Source organism: Opisthorchis viverrini, assembly GCF_000715545.1.
Source record: "Opisthorchis viverrini unplaced genomic scaffold opera_v5_102, whole genome shotgun sequence".
NCBI classification, from domain to species: domain Eukaryota; kingdom Metazoa; phylum Platyhelminthes; class Trematoda; order Opisthorchiida; family Opisthorchiidae; genus Opisthorchis; species Opisthorchis viverrini.
In genome coordinates this window covers 659,722-680,171 of record NW_008751761.1, presented here as the reverse complement: position 1 = coordinate 680,171, position 20,450 = coordinate 659,722, and the positions used below count along the sequence as shown (strand labels likewise).

Below are 20,450 nucleotides of genomic sequence, written 5' to 3'. Positions count from 1 at the left end.
CTTTGAGTTGGCTCCTTCGAGAAGTTAAGGAAAAAAGAGCCAGTTTTGAGTCGAGTGTCCCAGTCGAAGCGGAACATTCACACCGGTCTTTCTGATTCGGCAGTGAGGATTTGGTGGCTCTCTATTTGGTTATAGAATACACAAGATAGAGGCAGTTGGCGCAGACAAACGCGCCGGGAGATTTGGATAACAGGCTCATCTGGTCTTCCTGTTCACCTGTTACATTCAAGCGCCACCAGGCCTCGCAGGTGTGACAATGCATACCACGTCGTAGATTAGTTTTACACCCATTTCGTACACTTCTGTTGTGGCGCATCAATAGCTACAGAGAGCATCCTGTGTTGATCTGGCTCCTGATTGAAACCGGGTGCACATCAGGAATTCAGTGCCAGCTGATAGAGATTTTCACGTAAAAGTTATTTCAGAGTGAAGTTTTTAATACATTGAAACGTGTTAATTCTGTAAATAGATTGAACAGTGAAAGAATTCTTTCAAAATTTTCCACGAGCGAAAAGCGCAATCCATTTCGAAAGTACCGCGACAGCGTGCATTTCAGACACTCAGGCCCACTAACGCAAGTGCTTCCAGACCGTCAAAACAACTCAAAGCAGCTACAACATGAAACAGACCCCAACCTCCGGGCCCCCGTTTGCATGTCCGTGCACGCACCGACAAAACGCATCAGTTCATCTGCATGCATCGTATGACCTTGAAATGGTAAACAGCGGTTCTGTGAAATGCCCATGAACAGCCAGGAAAATGGCGAAAGATTACTATTTGACGCAGATTTACATGCCCTTCTACGCAGCATGTGTGGCAACGGCGATCGGATTTCTGTTCTTCTTTATGTCATTCTCTAGCCCTTATTGGCTGCAGTCATACGATCGAGTGCATAGTAACTTCCTACATATGGGAATTTGGTCTGTATGTTTTGATAGATTTGTACATCCTAAGGTTTGTCACCTCATTGCGATTCAACGTTCCAGGACTATCATGCTAATGTACTTACTGGGTGCTACTGGCTATTCGATCCGTTTTTCTTCAAAATTGGAATTTGGCAGTGGTTGGATCCAGGGTGGTTGATTGCTGTTCAGGTCTTGATCACGGTCGCATTCATCACACAGTGTTGCGTACTACTAATACTCATCCTATACTACTTATTTTTCGGGAACCGGGCAGCAGAATCGACAATGGCCATGTCCGGACAGGTAATTCAAATATTCGTTTCTTGCTTTTCAGTGAGTCTTTTTCTCACATTGTGAGATGGGGGCATTTTAAGCCCATCCAACTCGTAATCAGTTGGCCTGTGCACAGGGTTCGCAGCATACTGCCAGCATTTGGATTATACAAAGCTGAAAGCATCGGGCGAGAGCGGTACAGTGCTTGCTTAAATATTTAAGTATATACTAACGCCACTTTTTAACGACTTGATGACGAAGTAACGCAAACTCCCAATTTCATTATCTGTTTACAAAACTTAATTTCACATACTCTTGCAACCGCATTCTGTAACATATGGTTGAAACACCCTTTCGGGACATAGCTGTCTTGCCAGTTGAAGGAAGCGCGGTGTGGTACAATGTCCGATTGCCCAAATCAAGATAGAACCAGCTGAAATGACAAGGTTTGGCTCGAACCACTGATCCTCCGGTCAGTAAGCTTGCTGCTTAACCAGTGAGCTATTTCGAGGTCTGTTCTACTGAGAAATGCCTGTAGCACTTGTAAACTGAGCCGTTAACCACTAGATACCTGTTGCTCGGATTCCAAATCACCCTGTAGGATTTCCCGTGTAAACAACAGGCCCTCCATAAGTAGAAAATATATGAATGAAGATAGCAAAAATGGTCAGGCGTGGGGTGTACTCTATTCGCTTTTGATAAAAATTTACTTCTCTGAAAAACGTTGACTTTTCGAAACGTGTGAACGCAGCTAAATGTGACCCCACCAGAAGTTGTTCGAAAAAAGTGGAGGGCATGGTCGAAGCTTCGCTGCTCACTGCAAACCTTTCTCACTATCTCTTATTATCTCTGTCATTATATTTGATCTGTCTAGGGCTGAGAAGCTATTATGAAACATCAAGCTCCACTGAATTTCCTTTATAGCAATGGTGCCCACCAACTGTTTGATTGTCGTCGACTGGTAGGGCACAGTGCGAAGTGGCTGCTTTTTGAGCCAGTGCCTACTGAAGCACGTCGATAGCTGCATTCTTCTGAATCACCAACTGAAATTTTCAGCTCATTCGTGAATTTCAGTCAGGAAAGATTGTCTAACGTAGACTGAAAGGTCGTTAACAAGCAGCTTGATCAAAACGGGCTGAAGCACGCGACCCTGTGGTATTCCACTCCAAGGTTGTGCCATCACTAAACTGTGGAAAACGTTGACCCAAGTTTGAAACAATCGTTCAAAGTTCTTGAGCGGTCTTTGGTTCTATAGTAAGATAACTGTCGCTCGTTCATCTCTAATACAATCAGTTCAGTCTGCTGAAATCCACTCCCAGTTTGGATATCTCGGAAACAAGAGATAACGATAGCTTTGAAATGACCAACACCGGAACTGCTGGTTGGGTGTGAAGGGGATAGGGGTGATACATCCGCAACATGACTCACGCCGTTGTACGTCATGCGAATTAGGGAGACGGTAATTAGATGTAGAAATTCAATAGAGTTTGTTGACCTTTCGAGACCAGATTTTCTTCAACTGGCACCAGTGCCCCCTGGTACGTGTCTTATAGTTAGGTAGAAGGACGCAAAACTAACATAAACAACGTGAAGGCAAAAATGAAGTTCTTACGTGGTTCTTCGTATTCAGTAATCTACAGCCGAGACCTTGACCAATCTAGTTCAGATGCCCGATATGAAGAACTCTATACGCGACCACTTACTAAAAAGATCCTTATCACGATCCCCTTGCTATTGGGCTAGAACATAATCAAGCATGGCATATTCCTTTTTTGGATATGTAGGATAACCGCAACGTACTTTTTGAGCTATAGAAGTAAAAGACAAACTTGATATTGCTCATCGCTCGTTAATCTATACGATTTCACACATCAAGGTCCTGGCTAGAGTCTTCTTTGGAAAACGATGTGACCTGATATATCTTGTATTCTTCCGCCTGCTGTGAAGTGCAAACGGTAGTTGGGTAGTGGGCGTGGTTCCTCACTCAGTTAAGGGGCAGCATATGAATTGGGACCAGCAGCATATTTCTGACTATAGAAAGTTCGGTCTTTCTCCGGATGGTCAGTGAGCAATTGGCCTAAAGTGATCTGTTGATGGGGACTTCATAAGTCCTAGATGCAAGGTAAAATTTCACTGAGACTCCATCGGAAACTCTGACCTTGTGGGTGTCTCTTGGGAACTTCGAACGGCGTTTGGCGATAGCTTGACCAGATGCTTCAGTAAAACCCTGAGGTTTGTATAGACAAAGTTCTTCGAACTCGAAAAGTTTTTCTCGTGCCCAACCTCTTGGTGCGGAAGGCTGAAGAAATGAGAACGCATGCACCCATGTTTGGCCTACTTGGGAATCTAGTTTTGTCTAATTTTCTGAATCATAATTCGCTTCACTCACCATGGACTTTGAGTTCCTCGACAGGTAGTTTGCAGGAATAGGTTTATTGCCCTTTTTATGCAAGGACTCAGTGACGTCCGCATTTTACACATATTATAGAATTTCCGCACGTACCAAAAGGTGGACAGAGGTGCATAAATTGTGCGAACACATATTCTAGACATTCTCAAGTGAGTGTATGAGTCCAGTCCGTTCTAGATGTTTGACTGGCTTGCTGCAGTCAAGGAAATTCCAGAACTTCGTATTTCCCAAAAAAATGGCGCATTCCTTATCTACACTACCAGGACTAACGGCTTAACGTTGAAAGATAAAAAAGAAACACAACCAACAAGATCGCCTTAAAGCTTGTTCTTCAGAATATCAATTTTGCCACCAGTATGGATATCTTATCTAATAGGCGCTGACGGTAGGTTAATTAATTAAGGGCATCTAGTTTCGCCTAGTTCAGTCTTCTAATTTGTCTGGGCCTCGAAGTGTTTATGTCCCAAGTTATTCACAGCTGTTCCTGTATAAATGAATTTCTGTATGAGACTGACAAGTCGGTTGGCGAGACAAGCTGAAGACACCGAACCACAATGTTTCGCTGAGTTTCCTGATAAGATTATTGAGGGCAGAAAAAGTTGTCCTTGTTCATTTTCTCGACATTCGAAAACGAGCTTCGCTTTCCAATTTTTCCGTGCGGGGATGTAGTCATTTTTCTACTAGGCACTTGGCACTAATGCAGAGAGCAACCCTGAGAAACTCTCTTTCCAAATGTCAGATTTTGTGCTCTTCTTGCGGACCTGTTTCGTTGTATAGGGTTGCAGTTTGAAGTGATCCATGATTCCCAATGACCCTAGGAATATTATAAGTCTGACACTGCGGTATGGTCCTACGAATAGTAACCCATAATGCAATTGCGTTGGTTTGCGGTCACTGTCAAATTTGATGCGCTCTCTTGATCTCTTCAACGACCCCATGTGGCAGTGTTCCAAGCCTAAAGGCTGGATGCTGATACCTGATAAGCAGACCCAGCTAATTTTCACACTCCTGCAATCAGTGCACAACACCAGGGTAATTAATGAAGGGCGTAATGAATTGGCGCTGTATTCGTCTTCCATATATTGAAACCAATGATGGCTACCTTAAACCATTTTCAGAATCCGAAAATCCAATGCTCTGCGAACCCAGTAGGCTCTCCGTGAGGGCTCACGTCATTATTTCGGGCTGGTTTTGGATTCAGATTTACATTTAACTATTTTCGTTGATGCATTTACGGTTAATTTTTGGACATTCAGATGATGTCTTCGTTCGCAGCAGGTGCAAATAAATCCGCCAGATCAGAATGAATCTTCCTCCAGAAGTGGACCCTTATAACTGGTACGCTGATATGCTGCCAGTCTCCCAAAGACAAAAATGGTTACTTCCCCAGTATAAATGAAATTCAACAACTACGATTTCTACTAGGTTGGAGTGCCCCCCCCCCCACTCTGAACTGCGAAAAACTTCCATTCTGTTTACGTCCACCTGAAGAGCGAAGTTTGTAGATCGTTTGTGATTTGGGTAAACCCTGTCGGGATGTATGAACTCCACGAAACGCAGCAGATGCGCACTCTTAAATTTGACAACGATAAGTGATGAAGAACCAATTACATCAGCGTTTGAACAGTGGACTATCAGATGCAGTAAACCGTTCCGTATATTGCAATTTATGCTCATCCAAATATCATATCAACCGATCACCACATGGAAAACATACTGTCGCGACCGTCATCTGTATTTCTTCCTAGCACATAAGAGGAAAGCAGGACTGAATGCTTTCTGAGTCTCCGTCGCATTCCTGCTCATAACTCAGTGAAACGACTACAATGTGTCGACAAGGTCTTTATGCAGAATTTGACGCTGTCCTAGAAAGACGCTCGGAATATGCGGACGCTGTTTGTAGTCCAACATTCTTTGGTTGTAGTCATATTCAGTATAGCTTGTTGGGCAAGCTCCCTTCGGTTGGGAGAATACGAGTAACTGTTTTGACCGTTGTTAACTGTTCACCGATGGTACTCGCTCTGTTTCGTTAACCGAGGGCCATTCTGAAGTTCCAAATCTATGAAAATAGGGCTTATTGTGGATAGTTTACTAGCCAACATTAAAAGCACTGACGATATCGTCCTTTTTAAGTCTCCACCATCGAATATGCCTTTTAGGAGATGGGCAGGACCTTAGCAGTAAAAAATCAAAGTATGATTCCTGGTCTGAAATACCTCGAGGTGCGGCCGTCTAGCTTTTTCGAACCTACAACAATTTCACGTAATTGCGACGTGTTGTTCCCTCTTTTTTCATGCCGTAAAAGAGCAAGCTTCAGGATTGGCCAAGCGAACTGTACTTTCTCTGAAATTACTCGATTGTGGCGTCGAATATGCTAGGTTGTCGACAAAATGCCAATTTTCTAGTGCTTGCGAGTGTTCAGTATTTTGGCCCGGTTAAACTATCGTGTCTCCTCGTGAAACAGCTGCACGAGTCTAGTACATGCGGAGCTGGTATGTCACTTGTAGTCCTGGATAATACGTGTTTTCAAGGCGTTACTTCTACTACACCGTAAACCTTTTAACTTCACTTTTACCTGTAATACACTCGACTTTTCCCCATTAACTTCCCCTTTCAGCTGTTCATCGCAGTTTTGTTGACACTGGCTGTGATCACATTCGCCATCGAATCGCAAGATAGGTCATGGATGCCAAGACCGGATCAATATTTTCTTTCGTGGTCGTTTGGATTCGCCATACTCGCAGCTCTGTCATCTTACATTGCTGCCGGGTTCCTCTACTGCTTGAGCTACACGGACAGAGCTTCTGAAGTAAGTCGAACCGGGACAAGTTCAGGAAAGGCGGACCGGGCGCACAAGCCGTCTTCTCCAGACTTTCAGAAACACTTAATAAAGTAGTAGTTAGGTGGCCAACCAGATTAACCGAGTGACCATGTAAACGAATAAATCTACCCTTATTTAATCTATATATTTTTGACTTCGTCAAAACGTCTAAGCCGAACATGTTGATGACCACGACTGATATGAAAACATTTCTTTCAAATCCTATGCTTATCCGAGAGAAAAAACAAAACTTTCTACTATTCCAGGAGGAGGTGGAGCGTTTCGAGGCCATAATGCACCAGTACGGACAACCAAGTGTATTATCTGGACGTGGGGGTGCGAGCGCTTATGGCTGGAGCCTGTACGGAGGAACGCAGAGCGTTGGAGGGGTCGTTGTCAAGGTTCCGTCGACAGGAACTAAACCGGAACAAGTAAGCAACACCCATGAATAAATAACCACTACCATTAAGGTGCTAAGTCCAGTGAGGGACCTACAAAGTTTTTCCTCATATTTACTTGATATTTGTCGAAAAATTGAAAACCATCTGCCTCAAAGCTCTCAGTCAGTTTTTAAACTAAGTTTACATTGATCTTTTTTCATACCTAGAATGAAAAAATAAAGGCAATGGTTTTCTGTTTTAGATGCACATTCCATCTAAATAAGTGGTGCTGTCACCCACATACTAAATTTATTATTCTCCCAAACGATTTGTGAAGTTTATCTTCGAAAACATGTGAACGGTGATTGTATGCTATATACGGATACCACGAATGTCCACCCGATGTATTCAAAAGCGCAGATTGTTGTCTATTCCGAACCCTATCTGACAAAAGATACGTTGCCGAAAGCCATCAGACGGTAGGCTGAAACATGTACAGAAAAAACCGACACGCACGCGAAAAATAAACCTGGAAACAATGCATGACATCGACAAACAGGTGGTCTCTATGGTGCGTATTCTGTCACTTTCTAACAAAGGCTGAATCTGAAGTTTTGTTCGTGTGCTGAGTCGTGCGGTGGAGCAGACTGGAACGCTGAAGGGCAAATAAGCAGGCCTGCTGATGTCATCCTGCCACGATTTACTGCTCGAGTGCATACAGTTCGATGACTTTTAGCAAAACTTTTGACCGCTTCTTCTGGTGTTCGGTTCGGTTCGTAACATAAGCGTTCATCCAGTCTTCTTTGACCTACCTTTCCTTAGGTAACTAGTCTTTATATCTGTATGGCAGCTCCAACTACTGATTTCCTGTTCTCGACTGTGATAAGCATGAATCCTACGCTGTATCAAACTCGTGTAGACGATCAGACAATTAGACGGATACGCGGTACCGCCAAAGGTTGTTCGCTGTGTCTGGCTAGTGGGTGTTTGGCAACGTTTCAAACAACAATGAGGGAAGGAAATTATAGCATAGTAGCTGAATGAAGTTTGAAAGAATCGGTCACGAAGAACTTTATTCGCCCTAATCGCCGGAAAACCGATACAAAGTTAATTTGCATCGCTTTGTTCTGTAGCGCTCCACTACATTTTTGCTCATGAAATCACTGTGGAGGTTGAAACGTTCGCTCTCAGTGTCATGGTATCTCTTCTACTAAGTATGACTTTGTCCGTCATGAGTGTTCACAGTTTCCAAGCTATGGCTGATAATTAACACTAGATATCAGTCTCGGAGCTTTGAAAACACGTGTTCTCTTTTCTAGTCCCTGTACCATTTCTACATATTGCCCCTTGTCACGCCTCATCAATGCTGACTTCTTTCATTTCAAGGAACTCACGTTGATTCCTTAATTATTTTTTCGTCCTTCCAATTCCAGGTTATCACACTGGATTCAGATCTCCGACGCATGGATGGTGAAGGTAGCGCTAGTTTGTTCACACCAAGTTTGTTGCACCCACGGTCTGGGTTTGGTGCGCCCTTACCCACAGTTGATGAGCAGGCAGATGATGCTAGGCATCCCCTAGTTGCCTCGCCGCCTGAATCCCAAATTCCATCGACATACGGCAGTGACAACAGTCAACAGCCGCTATATACCAATCAGCGATACCCCAGGGCTCGTGAACCATCGAACGGCCAAAGGTCTGATGAACACCATTCATATTCACCCTTGGAGGAAGATGAGATGAGCCAAAGCAATAGGGGGTCGGATCTGAACTATGCTCGAGGTAGTCGCGCGCTACAATCCATGAATGATCGCCGGACATATGGAACCGATGCCAGAAATCAATTATACTAAACTTTCCTAATGTTTTACCGCTGTATCTTGAAGCTAATTGCCGAATTATATTTTGCACAACCGCAGTCATTGTATGAAAAGCCATAAATAAAGTCGATTTGTCGAGATGCACCGCTCTTTAGCGCACAATTGAAGTGAAGCGTGCGGGAACCATGGACAACCGGGGGGTCAGTGGTGGACTGAGTTCAAAAAAATTTCTACTCAGCAGCTAGGATCTGAAAGTTGGTAGACTTGTCCAGAAATGTCAAGGACGGAAGAAGCCAAATTTGACAAGAACCAGAAAACTGTACTGAAAAAGTTCTTCCGAATAAGGCACTACATGTTACCAAATGAAGATGAACAACGCAGGGAGCTGCCCCCACGTGCAGCCAGTTCGGTAGTTAGGGAGAATAACACGATAAAAAAAGATCAGCCCATAAAAACAAAGGGAAGCCATTATAAACCTCATAGATATCGCATAATAAGGATGCAATCGGTCAGAAGTTTCTCTGTTACAGTAATACACCATGAACTGTTTGACTCCGTACCGTCTGAATTTTTGGAAGCATTCCTTTTTCTGAATCCTTTACGGCAAACACTTTCCATGTCCATAATGAACCGACTGTCCCAATAAGAGTGATAACGGAGGGATGTCATAACTCTCAAAAGCTAGGAAACTATGAATCAAAGCACAAGAAAACAATAACGCCCAAACAATTGGCAGCAAGGGTTAGGACTGTTGATAGTGAGCAGAGTTGGTTTTTTGTGTGTGGAGATTTCGTTCTGTAAGTGAAGTCAATCTGCGCTGAAAAGTCGAGAACCACTGTACAGCTGTTTCATCGTTATTGGGAATCATCAGCAGTGCGCAACTCGCGAAACTCCGGACAGCCTCGAACCCGTGACCTCCTGGCTAGTAATTTGAACACCGTTCGGCCACCAACGGTTAATTATCGGCGTGGGCTTCACGCACAGGATGAAATCCCAAAAATTCCTAAATTTCACACTGCCAGCAATCTATATGGAGCTCAGTGAAAGAATAAACTTCATCCGATGGGTGAGGAGCCAGTCAACACGTGATCGCTTGATGTGGATCCCGTGATTTAAAGATGGGCGGCGCTATATCTTGTCTAAGCACGAGTTAATCACTGCCGCTCATGGCCCAAAGATTACCTGTTCAAACTACTAGTCGAGAGGTCGTGGGTTCCAGACTCTCCGGAGTTTCGTGCGATGCGCACTTCTGATGATCCCCAACAAGGATGAAACAGCCTCCACACACAAAAAAATTAGGACTATCCGTTAGTTACCTCCACCTCGGTCAATTAAATAAACCATTTTGAACACGCTTCCATGAAAGTAAGTCGGTAAAACTCCACGGCAAAGCCAATTTATCCGTAAGTGAAGTGTGCCTTATAGGAGAGTCTCACAGCCATCCACCCAGAATGCCAGGAACAACCCTGGGCAAATTGGTAACCATCGACAGTGTGAGATTTTATCATTTTAATGGAGATTTCGTCCTGCAAGTGAGGTTAATCTATGCTGAAAAGCAGAGAAGCACCGTACAGCTTTTTCATCCTCATTGTGAATAACCAGCAGTGCACATCTGGCTGGCAGTCCGAATAAATGACCGTTCGGCTAAGTCATCATCACTGCGTATCACATGAGACTCCCTAATGACAGACTGCAGGTCTGGAAAACATAGGACATGCGGAATTTCCTTCTTCTAACCAAATAACTCATGCTTTGTAGATTGAGAGGACTTTGAAACTTCAGTCGAAACACTGCGAATCCTAAAGTCACTGCACAGCTGTTTCGCTCCGCTGGGAATCGTCAGCAGTACGCATTCCACAAACATGTACAGCTATTCGAACCCGCAACTTTTAGATTATTTGTCATCACTTGTGAGTGACCAGGCAGTAATTAGAAAGAACACAGCATCACTCACCTTCGACCATCCCCTTCACGTCACGTAACCCTAGAGTGACGACTTAGACAATCGCACCCTTCTTTGCTGGACAGATTATTTCCATATAATTCGGTATTCACAGCGTACAAACGGGTACTGGCAGTGAAGTTGAGGGTCTCGTCCAATATCAGTCACGTAGTTGCCTATTCGTTCGCTGGACCGTCAGATTTACAGGCCATTTCAAAAGAATCTGTTCTTCTGTCCCTCATCCTTTCATGAGAACGATACAGACTAGGAAACACAATATGTGCAACCACATTTTGCCCAAACATATGACTCAACACAGCTGAACTCACCAGAAATTGGTCCAGTTTTTGGATGACTTGTACCGTGGCAGTATGAACACCAGTAACGTATTATCTTTACCGTTTGTAAACCGCCGACCGAAAAGAATAAAAGGATTGAAACTGATTTCCTTCTATGACGGTTAAATAAACAGAAAAGCGACTGCAAAGTAAACGTTCCGTATCTCAGGCCTCGTGCTTCCTTCGAATGGCATGGAAGCCAGACGAGGGTGTTACAGCTGAACGATTATTTTTCACATTCTGGTGAGTCAAATGACGGAGAAGTGAGATATAATGTGAAAGCCATGGATGGAGTGAATGAACCAGTACAGGGTAACAAGACCGACTTCAGTCACACGACAAGCCGAGGAAGCAACCCTTGGGCTATAAAAACCTTATTTCATTTGCACCATCGACAGCCGACCGTTTGTTCGTTAGATCGACCTATTATTGTTCTGTACGGTAAGAGTGGATCTACATTACGTGGGGCGGTGACGCGACAACCTTGTAAGCCACTTTGTAAGCATTCGGACCAATGGATGTCTTAGTCCCGCATTTTTATTGGTATCTCATGCACGCGCAACGTCTAACTCTGGGGATTGTCTTGGTATTAGATGACCACTCATGGTAACGCTGTTAAACATCCTGTTTCTCTTGTTGCTCAAATAATCAAGGAGAAATAACGCCCCCACATGGTCGGATTACTTATCTTAGGTCAGGAAAGAGTTTGTTCCGTGGATCAATCAATAAAGAAACCGGAAACCTGTAGATCTCAACACACATTGCACTTTTTGTTCCGATTCCGTAGGCAACCATCTGACAGATGAGACTTTCAAAAAACAAAAAATCTGACGAGTTCCGTTGGAAAAGAACACAACAGAAATTGTATGAATGCGCTAAAAGGTGCAGACAATTTTGAGTCTATGAGGCAATTTAGGTAAGGTAATACATTTTGGACTGATCTGATTGTACGCCCCAGTTAAGTGGGAGCTTTCACAGGGACTAACGACCACCATCATCGTAGAAAGCAACAGCAAAATGGAACACTGGTGCTTCACCGTCGTAAAACCATGTCAATTTATTTTAATAAAGCCTTATGATGGAAGAAAGAACCGGGACGGGGAGAGGGAGAGGGTTAGTCTACCACAAATATCCAAGGTACCCACACTCCCAACACTCAGTCAGACAATCTGGACAGAAACTGGTAGCATGAACAACAATAACATTGGTTAGTCGGTATATCGTTCAGTGTTTGCAGCCAAGCACACAGGTCAGGTGGACCTCATCCTGGAAGGCGAACGTCAACCAACAGGAGGCAAATTTTCCGAAACATCCTTCATTCCCTCCAGTCATGTCAATATCTGTTCACCTCTAGGTTTCCGCCACTCCGAATCACGGAGGGAAAACAGCGCTCGCCTCGGTGGGCAGTAACTCGGAATGCGCACTGCATGGTCCGGCCACCTTAGCTTGCACAGGTGAATGCATTGTTTGAGAGAAGTACTCTCTGCTTCACCAAAGACTCGTCACCTAATAATTTCATTGCGAATTCACTGGTTCCAACTGATTTCAGCTTTAGCTCTGAGAAACCATCGGCCAACGACTAGAAGACATCTCAGACTCTTCACCCGAAGTGACCAACCATATAACACAGCCAGCACTAGTCTGATACACACACCCTTTGAGACCCAGTGAAATACCTTTTTGACGCCACAATTGCCACAGACTGGCAAAAGAAATTCTGGCCTTCATCTGTCACACTACCGCCCGAGTTGATGCAGCTTCCATTATAGGTATAGTGTTCTGCAAATTCCAGTGTCATTCCTCGAAATTTCAGACATGTTTAAAGACTGCACGTCCTGTATCATGACTGCATTTCGCAGGCATTGGGCACTTAACAAAAGGAATGGATGAACTTAGTCGGTTTTGAAGTAACGCGTTCGCTTCCTGTCTTTCAAAAATGAGAACCGTGCCGTTTGCACATTACGGATCGACACGGTTCTCGCTCGGACAGATCCGAACATCGGGGGTTCTGGAGATCCTCCAGTGTTCGGCCCATTGTCTTATCAATACCGAAGTTAAAAGATAAAAAGCGGATGGATGTGGAGGCCATGCCGTTAATTATAGCATCCCGCACGCACTCCTCTTGATATTCAGTTGCAGACACAGATTTAAACTCACAGTCTTTGGCTAGTGATTTAAGTTTTTGTATGAACTGACCGGTATCTTGTCCACTCTCCTGTTCGTAGGTCTGTAGCAGGTAGCGTGCATATGACATTTTTCGGACGGACATATAATTTCCGTAACGTGTCGATTGCAGATTCATAGTCGGTGCGATCAGCAATGTGATCGTATACTAACGGATCCACAAAGTGGATGAGAGTTTCAAGTTTGTCGGGTTTAGAAGATTCGACAGTTTTCCGATAGGTTTCGAAGGTATCAAACCAGTGATTCCAACGTTTTGCTGCATCTTCGGAGTCTGGGTCGGCATCGAAGAACCGAGGTCGTAGTTGCGGGTCCATTGTGTTCTTAGATAAGTAAATTGAGACGTTTAGAATGAGTTCGAGAACGAGTTAGAACAGAGTCCAGGTTTTCGAGGATAAGCAACGTTTTACTTGTCTAAGAACAAGCGTACATGAACTGAAATGTACATACAAAGGTTCAGTACGAGTATATGTGGTAAGTATAAGAATAAGCACACAAAAATCATGACATTCACCCCGACAGTGTTTGAACAGGCACATATGAGCTGACGTAGACAGGAAGTGATGTACTGAATCAAGCTTCTCTGTTCCTCAAACTGTAAGGATGAATGCGTCGCTGTTGTTCTAGAATCAAAGGATAACTCGGTTGGTGTTCGGAAGACGGTACAGAAGAAGATTCCGATGCTTGAGAGCTATCGGGCTGGCGTCCGGTTAGTTCAGTCGTATCTGGGTGTTCGGTATCCTCGTTGGATTCAGACAGATTGAGAACATTGTCAGTTGTACTCTGAACAGCTGGGGCTAGACGGCGAAGGGACACGGTTTCGACTCTTCCGTCTCGATGAGCAATGTGTGCGTAGTGTGGGTTGCAGTTCAGAAGGTCAACTTCTTCTACTAGTGGTTGGTACTTGGATGACCTATCACCTCGTTGCAGCAGAACTGGACCAGGGGTGGTCAACCAAGATGGCAACGATATTCCAAATGTTGATCGACGTGCGTATTGGAACAAACGTTCGTGTGGAGTACAATTAGTGACTGTACATAACAATGATCGGAGGCTGTGTAGAGCATCAGGGAGTACTGATTCCCAACGGGAAGGCGGGAGATTGTGAGATTTCAGCGCTAAGCTTATTGTTTTCCAGAGAGTACCGTTGAGACGCTCAACTTGACCGTTACACTGTGGATTATAAGCTGATGTATGACTCATAGCAACACCTTTCTCCAGAAGAAAGCTATTGATCTCAGACGACATGAACGATGAGCCTCTGTCGGAATGGATATAGGCTGGCATTCCGAACAGACAGAAGATTTGTGTGAGACAGTCAATCACAGTTGCCGAGGTCATATCCGCACACGCAAATGCAAATGGGAATCTAGAGAACTCGTCAATTATAGTGAGTAAGTAGCGGTTGCGTGTATTAGATGGCAAAGGACCTTTAAAATCCAAACTCAGACGTTCAAAAGGTTGTGTTGCTTTAATGAGTCTACCAGAGGATTTCCAAAATCTTGGCTTCAGTTCAGCACACACTTTGCAGGAGGAAATGACGCGCTTGACATCGTCGACGGAGTAGGGGAGATTCTTGCAACGCACAAAATGAAACATACGGGTAATGCCTGGATGGCAGAGGGAGTTATGGAGCTCTCCGAGTTGGTTATTGCTCCCCATGGAAGCACATACGTTTCGTGACAGAGTGTCGGCGACATGATTGTCCTTGCCAGGTCGGTATATGACATCATATTTGTACTCGGACAGCTCAATCCTCCATCGTTGTATCTTGTCGTTTTTCACTTTACCCTTCTGTCCACCGCCGTACATGAATGAGACTGAACGCTGATCGGTGATCAGTTTGAAGGGTCTTCCGAGTAGATAATGCCGCCATTTCCGGATGGATTCAACGATAGCGTAGGCCTCCTTCTCGATGGCAGAATGATTCTTCTCGCTCGGATTGAGTGTCCTCGAGAAAAAGGCCACCGGTCGACGGTTTTGGCTTAGGGATGCGGCTATAGCCACATCGGAGGAATCCGTCTCAACAACCAAAGGCTCGTTATAATCTATTGTAATTAGTGTAGTAGCATTTTCTAGTTCGTTCTTTAGGTTGTCGAAGGCCAACTCGACGTCAGCAGGTAGAGGGAATGTTTTATTCTTTACCAGTTTGTTGATTTTGTCAGAAAATGAGGAAATCCAATGAGCGTAATATGCAAACATACCGATGACACGTTGCATTTCCGTGGTAGTACGCTGAGGAGGCAACTGACGAATCTTCCAGTGTCCGGCCCATTGTCTTATCAATAACGAAGTTAAAAGATAAAAAGTGGACTACCTTCTCAGACACCGCTGCTTGTGGGGAACCTCTGGAGAGCTCTCCATTCAAATACGGCCACAAGTATGTGAATACAAACAGCGCATGATATTCGCAAACTTCTGGGGTGTATCCTATTGCGCAATCGTGTTGGAAACAAGTAACCAGTCCACAGAAACCAGCGCACTCTTGAAGGCAAAGAACACCAAGATTGTAGGTCGCCTATACGCATGTCGTTGCTTTAATACTTGACGGAGTGTGAAGATGTGGTCTACTTGGGGTCAAACGGTGTCATTGCTTACTTGGACCTCTCCAGAATATGTTTTTTGTGTTCCCGATTAAAGTGCGCTTTAGTTGCAATAGATTATTTCCTGTTCTGTATTCGGTCTACCGGTGCTGTGTCGCACTTACCTATCTAAATGATGCTCTATCCGTATGGGGAACAGTTGGAGCAGGAAATTGGCCCGCTTATAGTAATAAAACTGAATGCGATGCTCTAGTCTGTTTTCTTTTACTTTTGTCAAACTGCATTTCAGTAGCGGCCTATGAAATTTGCCTCAAATTAACCAGTTTTGTTGACAGAAAATCGTGCAGCAAGCGTGCGTTACCTAATGAAGTCAATGCTTTTGGGTCAGAAACAAAAAACTTGACAGAAGCGGTTTAGCACCTTTTGTGAAAAATAAACCGGAAAGCACCGCGGATCCGTTGCTCGAGCAGCGACCCATTGCTACTATTAGTTTAGGTGATGAATTGCGAACACTACACGCGAAAGAGTAATACGCGACTTGTTTGGCATACAATTTCTATAAATTTTTAAAACATGTATCATAATCTGTATTACAATCAAATTCAAGTTTTGACAGCTGATGAAATGGCATCGTGCATCGTCTTAACATATTTCATAGCTGAATTATACAGTGTCTGCCACACAGTGATAGAGTCCGGTTGTTCAGTATGGGGAGTTGAGAGGTTGCCAAAAAGTCCCGGCAAAAAGGCATGAACCACAGATAAGTCAAGAACTCGCCCAGAAACCGAAAGAATTATTTGTCCTACACCGGCATCTGCATCCCACAAGGCAAGTTCTCGTCTCGTGGGTTGAAGGATCGCTGGGGCAACTGAAGGCCCGTCCGGCTTGGAGACACGTGCGGGTAGGAAACACCAAGTTACCGGAATAGGGAGCTCGATGAGATGCAGCGACACATAATCGCCCGAAGGCGATGGGGCATACTGCTCTAGACAGGAAGTATTCCGGTGATCTACTGAGAGCGCGATTAACTTTGGCCAGCGTGCCTGCTTCAGAGCAGTCAATGCTGCTGGTATACATGCATCCAACAAACACCCATCGTCATGCAGAACGATCACATCCAACTTGAGGATGTAGGATGCGACCGGCTGGGACATTTGGTCACTATCACTGAAAATATTGAGTTGACTTGCAGCATCGGAGCAAACAACAGTCTCAACCAGTTGCTGTAGCTTGGAAGACAAACACTGGGCTTCTTTGCTGACAGAAGATTTGGGGTGGGATGAACGGTTAGCCAGACCGTTAATTTCCACGTTGCACACTATTCGTCCGGCATTGATTTGTTCCGGTAAAACTTTCGTCTAAGGAAGAAAATTAGCACACGCCATTACAGGAAGTTGCAGATCTTACCCTAACTCCGCAAATGATGTGTGTCTGCCCGATGCGGACGAGAGAAGAGCCATGACATGAGGGTAAAACGCCTGCGGATACGTGAATGGCACCAGGTTCAAGTAATTCGCGATTGTCCAAACGACCCTTTGATTCGAAGAGTTGTTCAAACAATGCCACTGGCTTGAGAAGATTGGTATCTGCCATTAGTAACACTCAGAAGAAAATCATACTCAGAGCAGATAAGCGCACTGAAATGGAGATGAACTGTATCAGGCAAAAGGTTATTGTTTTAAAACCAGGGAGGTTATATTAACACAAACTCTGCCCACCATTTTCTTTTAATCGATTAGCGGGATGCCATGAACAGGGATCCAATAAACCTCCATCAAAGGCAGTTACACCAGGGATCCAATAAACCACCACCAAAGGCAGTGGTGGTGGTGAACACTCGTGTCCAATTGGTGTCATCTTCCTTCGACGCGATGGCGACATGCGTGGTCAAGTGCTGTCCACAGGGATGAACATCTTGAGGCTGTCGTCCGCACTTGTTCCTTCCTTTCGCTTTAACCAGGGTGATTTCTATACATGACAGTCGAGAGTTAGTATTATTATTGGTTGTCTATTCTCCGAGACAACGATGGTGGCAATGCTCTACGGTGGTTGAGCATGAAAACAAGAAACAAAATGTGAGAGCTCGGTAGGAAAATTCTGTAAACTACTCGTCAGAGAAACTACAGGGGTTCAGCGACTGTATATCGAGAAATATGACCTTCCGCTCCATATATACAAAGTGCGTGCCAAATGAGGGGATGAATTTGGTCGGTAGGTCCAGAAATAGGTCTTCCCCTCTTCGGAAAAGAGGAGAGCGATGTCGTCTGCATATTTTAGATCGACGAAGTTTTCTTCAGCAGCTATTTGGACATCACGGTTTTGAAGGTATTCCAGCGTTCGTCCCGCTATTTCAACAATCGTGAAATTAAGTAAGAATGGAGCTAGTGCACATCCTTATCAGCATCACTTTGTGTACTGAAGGTTTTGTACAGCTCTCCGTGTACTTTCACAACCCCGCAAGTCACGACCTTCCGGGGTATTGCATGATGAGCAAGTGTGTTAAGGAGAACAGACTGGTCAGCTGAGTCAAACGCGGTTTGGGAATCCAGGAATACTCAAATTGTGGATCGCTTATACGAACGGCGTTGTTCTAACACCTGATGGAATGTGGAAATTCGGTCGGCCAGGCCGAAATCCTCCTTGCAGCTCGCGGGTGAGCTTCACGGGCCACCATAAGGAGTAGAACGAAACGCGACGCCATCAATCTCGTTACGACCGAAGTCAAGCTGATCGCTGTGATTACCGCGCTCATTGAGGACGCACTTTTTAATAGGCATAGGGATCGATTTCCCGCAGTTGTATGAGACATTTCCAATTTCCCAGATGGAGGAAAAAATATCAGACAACCGCTGAGTAAGGACGTCACCCCCTATCCTTGAACATCATTATCACCAAGAGCATACCACCCGTATTCAACACTGTTTCGCTGCCATACAACCACATCTTATTTCATAGCATTATTTTGGAGAAAGGAATAAAGGCGGATGGGGGGTTATTGCTAGGCTACCACAATCATTCTGAGAGGCGTGTACCTCCGGACACGCATTCAGGAAATCTGGATGGAAATGACAAGAAAGCCAGTGGCATCCATTAGCACCTATATTTTAGTGTCTCTAACCAAGTACCATAGAGATCACGCAGCACTCATCCTGGAAGGCACCGACAGCACCCAAATATTTCGTGATTTCTTTGGTACTCCTGTACCAGGTCCAAGGTTGACCAGCTCATCACCATCATCACCATCGACAGCATGACATCAGTGTTCAACACTGATGCTTCACTGCCGTACAACCATGATTCAAGCAAAGGCCTTATTGTGAAGAGGAGAATAAAGGTGGACGGGGAAGGGACTTAGTGCTGGCTTAGTACAATCATCCCGAGGTGCCCACACCTTCAAACACTCACTCAGGCAATCTGGATAGAAACTGACAACAAGAACGCCACTGACATCGGTTAGAAGCCATATCTTGCAGAGTCTCCAACCAGGCGCAGTGAGGATCACGTGGTCCCCATCCTGGAAGGCAAGTAGCACCGACAGCACCAAAACGTTTCGTGATTTCTTTTATACCCCTCTGCCAGGTCAAGGGTTGGTCATCTCTCTGCTTCCGCCACTCTGAGTTGGGCATGGAAAACAGCACACTCTTTGGCAAGCGATGGCTAGGCATACGCAATACGTGTCTCAACTAACGCAGCTTCTGGTGTTGGACACATTCTTCAATGGAACTACCCGTTGCACGACCGGAAACTCACTTTCTAGTTGCCTCGTTACTGATTCACCAACACCAAACCACGCGAGCTATGGTTCTGAGACAACGATTGTCGAACATCTGAAAACGTCTCAGTTCCGCTGCTCGAATAGGCCAAGTCTGACAGCCATGCAGCAAAACAGCCCGTACTGTAGCTTGATAAACACGTCCCTTGAGATTCAGGGATAAACCACTCCTTCTTAGGTGTCTCAAATTAGCAAACGCGGTCCGAGCCTTGCAGGTTCGTGCATTCGCCTCATCCGTCACACTACACTTAGAACCAACACAACTTCCAAGACACGTAAAACGCTCCACAACTTTGAGTGCTTTTCCCTGGATTGTAAGTGGCGCGTTCAGTGAGTGCATCTAGGAGCATGACCTTACACTTTGTGGGTGCAAAGTGCATACCAAAGAACGGGATGACTTAGATCAGTTGGTTCAAGAATACTTGAGCCTTCTTCTCTTTGAACATGAGAATGATGTCGCCTGCATATTCCAGATCGACAAGGTTTTCGTCACAGGCTATTCGAACATCAGGGTTTTGGAGACCTTCCAGCGTTTGTCTCATGATTTCATCGATCACAAAGTTAAACAGGAATGGGGAGAGTGGGCATCCCTGACGGACACCACTTTGTGTACGGAAACTTTTGAAGAGCTCACCGTATACTTTCACACGTCCGGAAGTCTGGGAATACAAAAAGCTTATTACGTTTGCGAACTTCCGGGGTATTCCTTGATGGACAAGCGTGTCAAGCAGAACAGACTGGTCAACCGAGTCCAAAGCGCCTTTTAAATCCACGAACACTAGAATTGTGGGTCGCTTACGTATGGCGTTGTTTTAGCACCTGACGTAGTGTGAAGATTTGGTCAACGCAGAGCCTACCAGGACGGAATCCCGCTTGCTGCTCACGAGTCAAGCGTATCCCCCTGTGGTTGCCACACTCACTACATGCCCCATTTTTGAAAATGGGCACTACCACTAAATCTCCCCAGCTGTCTGGGACAGACTTTCCCAAATCCAAGCAAACAGATCAGACAAGCGCTGACTGAGAAATTCACCCCAATCTTCGAACAATGCGGGTGAGAGGACG

General features: G+C 44.9%; 2 protein-coding genes across 2 annotated transcripts in view; one reads left to right on the top strand and one right to left on the bottom strand.

Annotated features, from left to right (window-relative positions):
• Positions 1 to 726: 726 nt before the first annotated feature.
• On the top strand, positions 727 to 8,730 carry T265_05528 (hypothetical protein; the record flags this gene model as incomplete). Its single annotated transcript, XM_009170562.1, has 4 exons — positions 727 to 1,208; positions 6,206 to 6,397; positions 6,676 to 6,840; positions 8,223 to 8,730. 4 exons carry the CDS (start codon positions 1,191 to 1,193, stop codon positions 8,640 to 8,642), a joined length of 795 nt encoding a protein of 264 aa, XP_009168826.1.
• A 4,913-nt stretch (positions 8,731 to 13,643) lies between these two features.
• The window catches only part of T265_13799 (hypothetical protein), a gene marked incomplete at both ends in the record, with an annotated part of 9,239 nt that continues 2,432 nt past the window's right edge, over positions 13,644 to 20,450 (bottom strand). Inside the window, 3 exons of the mRNA XM_009170579.1 lie at positions 13,644 to 15,326; positions 16,534 to 16,971; positions 18,818 to 18,923. Coding sequence (XP_009168843.1) covers positions 13,644 to 15,326; positions 16,534 to 16,971; positions 18,818 to 18,923 — 2,227 coding nt within the window. The remainder of the gene's footprint in view (positions 15,327 to 16,533; positions 16,972 to 18,817; positions 18,924 to 20,450) is intronic.